The 11506-nt window shown below is 41.7% G+C and overlaps 1 protein-coding gene across 3 annotated transcripts in view; it reads left to right on the forward strand.

Annotated features, from left to right (window-relative positions):
• The window catches only part of LOC105450749 (maternal protein exuperantia), a 15708-nt gene extending 12945 nt beyond the window's left edge, over nt 1-2763 (forward strand). For all 3 annotated transcript variants that reach the window (XM_011690740.1, XM_011690739.1, XM_011690738.1), the window contains 3 exons: nt 286-481; nt 902-1044; nt 1332-2763. In XM_011690740.1, the coding sequence (XP_011689042.1) occupies nt 286-481; nt 902-1044; nt 1332-1688 (696 nt within the window). In that variant the 3' untranslated portion in view covers nt 1689-2763. The remainder of the gene's footprint in view (nt 1-285; nt 482-901; nt 1045-1331) is intronic.
• The last annotated feature ends 8743 nt before the right edge of the window (nt 2764-11506 follow it).

An 11506-nucleotide genomic window follows, 5' to 3' on the forward strand; every position in this document is an offset into this window, starting at 1 on the left:
AGAGAGAGAGAGAGAGAAAGAGAGATTGTTAATTTTTAACAGGATTCTGTTAAATAAAACAGAATGAATAGATGTTGATTCTTCTAATTCTAAAATCGAAAATCTAATCCTGAATAAATATCCGTTTTTGAAAACAAACTATTTCTATATTTAAATTTAGCAAATGTTTGCGCGAAAATTGGTAACTTGATTAATGTAATATTACAAATGTCTTCTAAAACGATACACAATAGCGACACATATTTTTTCTATGATGATAAATAATATTTTTGAATATATTTGAAGGAAGCGAATCTGGGGAATGCGCAACACAGAGCATCGCTGGCGTTACAAATAGCACAATACTTGTGCTCCTTCGACGGTGAGAAGACTGAAGACGCGATCGAAAGCGGGGACACCGATGAAAAATCTATGAAAAAAGCAGTCGAGGTTATTCGAGAATTCGCACAGCCTGTTGACGTCGAGGAGAAGGAACACAACGGTATTGTGTATTATTGAATGTGCAGTGACTCGCGTAATTTTTCGTTTCATAACATATTTTCTTATCGAATCTCATATTGCTATCAACAATAACGTTAACAATAAAAATAAAAAATCTAATAGTAATACAAAACATATAATTAGATAGTCTAAATTTGTACTGTATTTTTCAACAAAGTGTTAATTACACAATCCTGCTTCAAAAAGATTCATTAGATTAAATTTAGGACAATTATTTTATTATTTTCACATCATCTTTATTACCGAATCGTGATGTAATTTTTCTTACGTTCATTCGTATTCCCTCGCAAATGTGTCGAGCTTCGTAAATAATTGAAACATGGCCAAATTCGTCGTGAAAGCTAAGTTTGCAAACAACCGAGATGTGGTAAGTCAGTGTGATGCGTAACTTTTGTTGCAGAACTGAAGATGATATTCGAGCGGCAGAACAACCTACGGCCCATATTCAGCGCCCTGTTCCGGATGAACCGCCGCGAACGTCAACACGCCAGTCCCCTGCGGCGACTGTTGGCGGAAGCCGGGATCGTGTACTCGGAGCTACAGGTGAGTGTGTCTACGCATGATTAATTACGTACTAATAACCTGGCCAGTTTACCATGCCACATGACGTCAAGCGGGATGTTTTCCGTCTTTTTTCTCTCGGCCTCGGTTTGATTCGCCACCAAAGATATCATTTGGAGAAGAAGCGACACTCACTCGGTGTAAAAAATAAAAACAAGTTCCGAATTGACAGATCGCGAAACAGTCGTTGAAATTCACGTCACGCTCGACTCGGAAGATTCGATTTGCGATCGAGAACGAACTTTTAATGATCACGCGCGTTTGTTCAGGACGCGTGGACCAACGCGAAGAAGGACGGGCTGGAACATCTGATGAAGGAGAAGCTGCCGGCGGTCGAGGAGAAGAAGGTGGAGGATCTGATGATCATCCTCGAGCGCCACTTCGACCCGGAGAAGAAGCCGAGGAGCAAGACGCCGGAGAAGAAGGGGCTGAAGTCGAGGAACGAGAAAAAGATAAGCGACGACAAGGAGAATAACAACAAGAGCGACTCGGGCCACGACAGCCTCGACAGCCCGGATACCACGACATCCGGGTCCCCGGTCAAGCTGAACGACGACGACATCGAGATCAAGACGGAGGCGTGCGCCGCCCTGACGCAGGAGAGCGCCGAGCGCGTCACCGTTTAAGCGATGCCGCCGCGACGCACTGCTTCTCGACACCTCCTCTCTTTTACGCGCCGCAAAAGCGGGGAGTACCTCGCGGCCGCGTCCCCCCCTGTCGCTCGTCGACGGTCGACCCCCCCCCCTCCCCTGGCTGGCCGGCGGACGGGCGAACGTGGATTCTTTTTTTGTTGCCATAACGGTCGCGGATGACGAAAAAATAGAAATTGATAAGTAACGCGGACGAGCGTGGATTCAGCGTGTCGAATACAGCTCGCGATTTAGCCGGACTCTGCTGCAGCAAGAGCGCGCTGTGTGCTCGTTAGAATCACCGCTAAATCCGTGCTCCTCAGCCCGCGAGGGGATCCCCCGTTTTTTTTTCTCTCCTTTTGCGGCAATTCTAGGATAAAAAACGTATTTAGAATTAAGGTCTAACGATTCGTCCGACGGGCGATGTTGTGCGTGATCAGAGACGAGTGTTATTTGTTACAGTATTGCAATTTTTTCTTTTCTCCCCTCCCCCCCTCTTTAATTTCTTTTAATTTTTTTTTAATTTTTGTTCGCACTGGTACGCCGGCATGATTAAAAGAAAAACCTAAGGACAGGTTTTCTGCGAGACACGCCGTCGAACTTAGCTCAAATGTACAAATAACACGTTAAGCGATGTTTAAGTTTGTTACGCGCAGAGATATTTAATATCGTTACGTTTCATAATTTTATACACGTTTGTTTTCTCTCCTCCCCCCCCCCACCACCCCGCTCTCAATTCTACCCCTGTTTTCCTTCTTTTATTTATCCCAAGGATATTCGTACGCTCGCTAACTGTGGCGAGAGCGTCCGTTCAAATAGACTGCTGCAAGTGTGAAAGGTATAGGAAGTATCGCGGGTCCGCGTAAGTTACCGCATAAGTTCACGATGTGTACAGTACGATGTGCACGATATTTTCTACTTTTTACCGTTTAAGCCGCGCATGAGGCGCATGTGTGTGGTAGTATTAGAGAGATATATTTTTGTATTGATAGATGATATAAATTTTTGTTTCTGCTGTGAGATCTCATTGTATGAACATTTGAACAATAAAGATTCTAGTTTAGTTTAGTAACGCGCAGGCTTTAAATATTTATATAAGCGCATAAACTCGCGAACAGTTTGCATCGTCGTGTTGTGCGAGAGAAACACGAGGGAAACAGGGAATTTGCGAAATTAGAATAAATTAAACCTTCACTCCGTCCGTATTTCGTGCCTTTGGCTTTGGTGTCGAGCCTGTGGACCGAAGCCGATTTGATTTTGAGATTTATTTATTTTATATGAAAAAAAACAACCGTATATAAATTCGCTGATGTACTGCATATATGTATTATTTTCTAGTTGAGAATCAAACGGTCGCGCGTATAAATAGAGCATGCACACGCGGGCACATCTGGTGGCGTTAAATGTATAAGCGGAGCGTTTTCGCAATTTCGTTTAATTAGACCGTAACGCACTTGGAAACGATCAATGATAATTAGCATTAAAAATCGAGAACCTCGCGACGCGCGATATAAATCTCGGGCTCGGGGCGAAGAAATGGGTTTCAGGGGCTCGTCCGGGAGGAGAGTTCGCCCCGGCGAGGAAGATTACACCTGGTGCCTACCTGCATAATGTCGGACGTGATTTATCTCCAACGGCGGAGCACGACGTGGCGCTTTTATTAATTGCGACGAGCGCGCGCCACGGCGCGTGAATCGCGCGCGCATGCAGGGGCGCTTGGCAAATACGCGCCGGCCGGGGCTGCCGCGCGGACGCTTTAAACGCGCGCGGCTCGGTAAAGTTCTTAATAAGCAAAAAAGTCGCCGGTTTAACGGGACTTAGCCGCAGGGGAGAAGAACGAGGGGGCGGGAATGGAAAATGGTCGCGCGGGCGCGCTTTTCCGCGTGCCTCACGGCGCGGGCCCTCTCCTCCCCCCCCCCCTCGCGTCCCTTCTCAACCGCTCCTCCCGCGGGTCGATCCCGGGAGAGAAAGCGGAAATGAATTAAATATGTGTGCGGACCGTTGCGCGCATCCGCCACGCGGATTTCCAATGCTGCTGCAGTATGCCAAAACGCCCCGAGGCGTGAACGGCGAAGCTCCCCGCCGCGGCGAGGAGAATTGAAGAAACACTCGTTTTCCCGGTATAAATGCTGCACGCGCGCGCAATTCTTCCGCGGTCCTTCTCCTTCTGGGGCGACGGGCACGGCGGCGGGATCTGATCTGATCCGCGCGATGCGCTCGGCTAGAAAATTGGGTTTTTCCACATGCAGCGATTAGACGGGGTACCGTCCTGTAACTTCGCGCGGCTTTCCTCCTCCCCGGCTTCCCTCCCCTCGATGTATGTTCCTCGTTGTGGAATACGTATAACTGCGCGCTTGGAAAAAAAAAAAAAAAAAAAAAACAGATCCCTCATGTACAGGAAGACCGATTTTAATTCCCATGTTCGAGCGTCGAAGATACCTCGATCCAGCAGCGTAAAAACAGAGATTTTACGACGTAAAGATTGGATGGCAATTTGTGTGATGCGAAAAGCCGATTCTCCTTAAATTATCGTAGCTATGTGAAAAGTTAATTTTTCAAGGAGGAAATCGGTTTTTTTTTTTAAATTCGGGAGACGTACGTGGTGAATATTGTGCCACGTCTATATATATAAAATTTGAACTGAAATTGCAGTCCAGAATAAAAATGTGTTGCTCCGTAAATCAGAACGCAATATCTAAATTTTGTGGAAAAGAGAGCAGATATATCTATACACGTATATAATGCTTTCAGATAACGTGAGTTTTCTAGTCAGAAATAATATATGTTTCCGCGCGCGCGCGCGCTTGGAAAATAAGTTGCCTGGATAAGGGATGAAAAAAAGCACATATTTCAAATTGTGCGCTTTTAAAAATTTAATATCACCCTTGGTGTTCAGTAGTGATGCTATACGTTTGAATTACTTTTTTCATGTGAAAGATTTTTAGATAATTTGCATGACATCCCGAGGAATAAAGAAACGACGAGATACTGCTGACGATTGTTTCAGAGCAGCGATATATTTTCACTAGGAAAGCATACACTCCGAAACGGTGGTCCGCTGATTCTGCTGCCAGCAGGATGCCATCCTGTGGACGGAAGCTCTCTCAAGAAGGAGCTCTGTCACATCCACCGGAAATCAGCGGTGGCTCGGCGAAGCGTGAAATGTCGACTTTTATCATCGCCCTTCGATGGCTGAGCGAACCCGTTCAGTAATGATATAATGGTGGTAGACGGGAGCATTTCCAGGAACCAGGGACGAAGCGCAACACATGGAATTCACGGAGAATCCCGTATTATAGCAGTTCCGTAAATCATATGTTGCATTTAAGCCATAGTGGTACTACAAACGGCGAATAAATTTTCTTCAACCTTACTCCGTACCTTTATACAGTAGTTACATTATTACGCGCTGTACGTAATATAATAGAAAATTAATAGCGGCGAACAGTTAAAATAATTATTAATTCTATAAATTATTGTTATTATTAATTTATCTACAAATCACATTTGCAATTTGTTTTTATTTTATTAGACTTATCTTTATATTATCATTATTATTATATTATTAGATATTAATATTGAAAATAAAAAGAAGCGGATGATATATGAGAGAGAAAGAGAGAGAGAGAGAGAGAGAGAGAGAGAGAGAGAAAGGCGATAGCAAGTTAAAAATGCTACAGATCCCTATGTAGATAATGAGAACGCTTTAAAATTGTGCTGCGCGACTGAAAATGAAGAGAAAAAGAAAATTGAAATCGGATACGAATGGCAGGAGTAAATGTGAAAGTCTTCGTCGAAACGAAGCAAATTACGAAGACATGTGAAGATACATATACACACATTTTTTTGTACATTTCTCGGCTGCTCGGATTTGTCTATTAATTTTCCTTTCAATCAGCGGCCATTTCTCCTACATACGTTTTTTTAACCATGCGATAAATAATGTCGTGAACACTAGACTTTTCGTGGATTTTTAATTTCGCTTATCTTTAGAAAGTTTTCTCTCTAAATGTAAAAAATTTAGCGAAATAAAATTACAATTCCCGCGTGCAGCTCACAAAGGCGCTTTTGTGCCTTTTAAATCTCTCGATCCGTGAACTGTATGGAATGTCGAATGAAAATAAAAAGCATCTCCGGCGGCCGAAGTCGAGGCTCGCGGACGTAAAGCGGATGTGAATTTCGGGCGATTAATCTCGGACGTGATTACGATCACATAATTTCGCTATTGCTCCGGCCGGCCGGGGTGATTATCGACATGCACGTTAACGTTAATTAGAGGGTTTTAGGATTAACGCATTGATATTAATAATTGAATCTACGAGGATTTCCGCGGGAGCATCGCGGAATTAGCGAAAACCTGCACATTAACATGTGTTACACGCAAGAGCGGATCATTAGTAACGCGACAGCGTCTATATGCCGCGCGTTATCTCATTTAACGATGATGCTAATAATGGAATTATATTATATCGCGCGATGATGCGCGGCACGAAAAGAGGTTCGACAAAAAGAAAAAAAAAATAACCGAGCGAGATTCCCGCTCTGCCATGCGGACCGCGCATAATATAACCGATAAAGGTAATTAGCATACTACTGTTTTTCTTACGCTCATTTACTCGGCGTCATTATTGCGCAATGCTTACGAAGCCCGCCTTCCCTCGTAATTTTGCACGCACTCGTGTGCAATTGTGCAGTCTAGGATGCAAATTTCCTTTAGAGAAAATTATATCGCGCGCCCGCAATTACACACGTATACTGGGTGTCTTCGGCGAACGCTAATCGGCGGTTGTAACCGCGACCGCCTTGGCTCTCTTATTTAACGTTAGAAATAAACGAACCGCCAAAGGCATAGTATTTCCCCGTTATTACATTAATTTAACAATTGAGAAAATGTTGGGGGAGGCTGAGAAAGAGGTATGGCGCACGGGCGGGAACGTTACTTTTTTAAAAAGAATGCCTCTGTCTTCCCATACAAAGTAACTTATATGACTGCAGCGTTAACAATTAGGATTGCAATGGGCTTTCAAGTATATTGTCCAAGATCAAATATTATTAGGAGTGTGATTTAGTTTTAAGGATTTTGCAAGATAATGGCATTAACATCGGTGTTGTCGAAGACATTCCAATCACAGCTATTGTTTCTTAATGTTTTAATATTACTTCATGATATTTAATCATTATCATTTACTAATAATAAACGCAGTAAACATCGTGTTTAAATCATCTTAAAAATGGAGCTTCGTAAACAGCATTTTTGTCCTCATGTTGCATTATTAGTGAAACAAACGCTTTAGAGCTGAAATGGGAAGTCTTACCGCACCCCGCTGATTACCTTTTGCTCCGATCGATGCAACATATATGCTCTAGAGGATACGCACTTTCATAATTTCGAAAAAATGCGGAAATTTGAGAAAATTGGATCAACTTCGAAGAAAAATCTTTTTATCGTCGCGAAATCCATCTCTTGTCAAAAAAAGTTGTAGAAAACGAAAAGAAATATTTTGATTAAAGTCATTAAGGTATTTGTATAATAAATCAATTTTTGAGAAAAAAATCCTTCAAAACTAAATCACACTCCTAATATATATTTCAAATCCAGTTGTTAGATATAGAATCTTATATAATTTTCATTTAAAATTATTGATCAGGAAGTTATCGTGTATCATCGGCTTCCAGTTTACTTCCCCGTGTGATTTTCGGGGATAATTTGGAGAGAAACGCAATAAGCGTACGTCCAAGTGTCCGGATACACCGACGCGTTTGCCGATACCGCGATAACGTCCCTATACCGGGCTTAATCCGCTCGCGTGCGGACGCGATTATCGGGCGCGATCGCCCTTCATCCTGTCTAATTTCTTTTCGCGAACGGCCGAGCGTGGCGAGCAAAATAGCCGCGGCTCGTATCGCGATCGGCCGCTGTAACAGGCGGCGCGAAGGAAATTGCCGCGTCCGAGGGCTGCCTTAATTGATAATAACGCGCAGCGCGCCGAAGCTATCGGGATAATTAATGACACGCTGGCTAACCGCCGCCACGCGGCCGTGTATCCCCGCTTCGTTCACCTCGCTCCAACAACGGCTTAATGAAGAAAGGGGGGAGGGGACGAGAGATGAGACGAAACAATATCGCGCGATTCGTGCCACGGCGTCTCCCGCAGATAGACCGTATCTCTCTGTTGTCTTTGATTATATAAGTATGGACTGATATAGTAATTGACTTCATACGTGTCGCCAAGCTGGAAAAATGTAGACTCCACCCCAGTCAGTAATTTTCTGCGGGGAGGCTCCTGTCAAATCAGTGTGTTTACAATGTGCAAAGTAAAGGTGTTGAGTCTGTTTTTAATTCCTCTCCGTTGATTTGAGATTTTTTCCGGCTCCCTATCACTTTTCAACATAACATTTTGATACATTTGACATTTTTTTACTAACTGGGGTGGAGCCTAAAAATCGAAGTCCGATTCTTCAACCAACTTCAGCTCGGCGACACCGGGCATATGTCTTTTACATATAGTATAAATAAAAGTGGGGGAACTAGCAGTCCATATTTATATAGTCAAAATTTGTTGTGTGAATGAACTGGAAAGAAATTAGCCGCAGGCCTCATTTCATAGTTTTTTTTTATCGTTTAAATTTCTTTTTTTTATCAGCATCGAGTTATTTCGCTCACGATTACTTGCACCGATGTTATATCTATATTTTTCTTGTGTAAATACAATTAAGATAAATTTAACGAGAAAATAAACAGTGATTGAATATTAATAATACGTTTGTTTGGAGAGATTCAATTTTTTTTAATAAAAAATATATAAATAGAGAGGAAAATATATACGTATAACTTTTTAGTTGTTTATTGGAAAACCGGAATAAACTATTATAAATTTAAAAAATTTACATGGTCGCCCGCGGATATTTCGAAACATGGAACAACTGCGCGATATATGGACGATGTTACGCGAGAGTGAATTAGCTTGACTGATTATTTTGATTTTAAAATCTCACCGTTTAATGCTTTCATAAACTTTTTTAATTCTGCGAGCTAATTAATTTTTAAATCATATATTAAATATTAATATTCAAGTACATTAATTTCGTAAATATTTATTAAATTGTTGAATATCTGGAATGTATCAATATCATCAAATTTACATTTTTAATCACAGCGGAATTTTTTTAAAACGTCCTACATATAAATTTTGAATTACGACAGCGCTATAATCTCAGATTTATCTCAACATGAGTTTACAATTGTATAATGGAAATTTAATGCACGACCTTTTCGAATACGAGGGGTATGCCTCTTTTAAATTGCATGATCTCAAGCTTATCTGAAAATAAAATGGCTCACTTATTTTAACGATCGAAAGAAAGCTCCATAATGACGTTTCATAAACGTGAAAATTGAATTCAACTCTCGAAATTACCGCAATCTTGTGAGAAATATAGGTGAATTAAGGAAAAGATTTCCTTTGGCGATACACAAACTTGAAGTGGCGAAAATTCGTTTTAGACAAATTTGCCATTAATATCCGTTATTCCTCCGTTATTTTTCGGCGGGCTGTATGTGCGAGAAAGGAAAATGGATTGTTTACGCACGCGAATAAACGCGCAGTGCACAAAATGCAGAAAGTGGAGTGATCAATAAATGTATTTATTTACGCTGCAAATTGCGGTATCGAAAACGATCGTCGCTCGTACGCAACACTCACACGCGTACACTTGTGCAACCGTTGCACGCTTTTACACTGATTAATCTAATAGCTGATAGACACGTATACAGGGCTCGACGTCGACTGTGATGGAGATGGCGCAGCGGTATATATGAATAAATTAAACGTTTTGCTTAACGTATGGTGCAAGGGACTTGTATTTGCTTACTTAAATAAATAAATAATTAAATAATTAATGAAATACAGTATTATTATATTAAATTTAACGGACGAGCCAAAGACTTCATTACTGCAGCCGTATACAAATACAATCTTTTCAAATGAAATTAAATAGAGCCATTTCGAATCGGTGGCAAACATAACGAAATATAATTTCAACTCTGTAAACAATAATTATAGAGCCATTTTCAGACTCGAGGTAAGTCTTTTGATCTTGTTAACGAGTGCGTGACAGCGTGACGTGATAACTGTAACGCGATACAATAAAATTATCCAATTATTATATAGTAACGCCATAAAATTTATATACTACAAAATATTGAAGAAACTTTATTATTAAAAGAAAAACTTCATTTATTTATCTAACGAACCCACATTGTTTTGCGTTTCGCCGTTTCGGTCGTTAGGAAGCACCGCTGTCGGGATGCATCCACGGTCAACGCGCGCTTGTCGCGAATGCTCGGCTCTTGTCGAATTCGCGGCGGCGAACGAATCTTACCGTGACTCCGAGAAGAAAAAGCGCGCGCGCGCGGATGCAGCGCGGCGAGGTCAGCGGCGCGCGAGCGAGGCAGTTTTTTGCGATCGCGCTGCGCTCTCCGCGTTCTTTTCCGCAAGCGGCGCCGGCAGAATTCGCTCGTCTCTCGGCCACGTCCGTCGGACTTCCGATCGACGGAGAGCCTTTCGCTCGACGCCAGCTCACGTGCAAGTTCACGATTAACGACGTAATTGTTAGCGCCTCGCCGGCTGTTACGTTCGGCGCTGATGTAACAGCGCGTGGAGCGCGCCTTCCTAACGTCACGGACCATAACGAATCGCCGGCGAATCGCCGGATGACAACGTACGGCAAGGACGAAGACATTGAGGACGACGACGACGACGAATGTATCAATGAATCCTCGCGATCATTGCCGCAGCAATGTAAAAATTAATTTAAAATCGTGGACGTCACTAAACGTTGAATTATGCGCATATTAAATAAGCAACTTAAAATTTTACGTTACGACAAAAGCGTCAGGAGCCTGGAGAGATATTTACAAATAATCTATTTTTAAGTAAAATATTTTTAATGTGTTCCTTATTAAAATGCATTGAGATAAAGGATTTATTCGTGTTTTAAAGCTTACGACAACACGTACAATAAATTATTTCCATTCATGCTCTTTGCGCTTATCTGTTATTAAAACATATCTTTATGTATGCAATAAATTATTATTATTATTATTATTAAATTTAAATCCATTATAGGCAGTAAGTTTCTCTAGAGAACTGCTAAAAAGTTATACAATAGTTTTCTGTTTATTTACACATTATGATATTCTAAATCTATTATAGGCAGCAAGTTTCTCTGGAGAACTGCTATACATAATTATGGTTTTCAGTTTATTTACTATGACACATAATAAATAATAGAGTATAAATAATAAAATAATGTAATTAAATTATTTAATTGATTCAATAATAATATGTATGTGTTGAAAATTTTATCGCCAAGAACGTGAATTAAATGGGCTAAAGGGTACGCTTTCTTGAAAAATGCAATTACTAATCCCCGGAATCCTTTTGACGTGTAAATGATACGCGACGTGTATCAGTATGCAACGGGGATAAACGCGATTTATTTCGGCGATAAAATAAAACGACCGGTGCGCTCCCGGGTTTAAACGACGGGGCCAGGCATGCGAAAAATAACGGAAGGGCAATTTCTTCCGTTCATCTGGAGTGGACTGTTGCTACTACTACTACGCGCTATTCGCGAATGCGTGACACCTCATCGTGCTCTATCAGTCACTCAGTCAATGACAAGTACAGTAAAGTCCGTGCGAATGTTCGGCGCCGGGACCGTCATTCTCACTTTTTATAGGAGGGAGGGGGGGGAGGGGGGCAGGAGGGCCACATGACGCCGATAAGCACTTAATCCACCATTCCATGTAG

This window comes from Wasmannia auropunctata, unplaced genomic scaffold, assembly GCF_000956235.1.
Source record: "Wasmannia auropunctata unplaced genomic scaffold, wasmannia.A_1.0 LD336056.1, whole genome shotgun sequence".
NCBI lineage: Eukaryota > Metazoa > Arthropoda > Insecta > Hymenoptera > Formicidae > Wasmannia > Wasmannia auropunctata.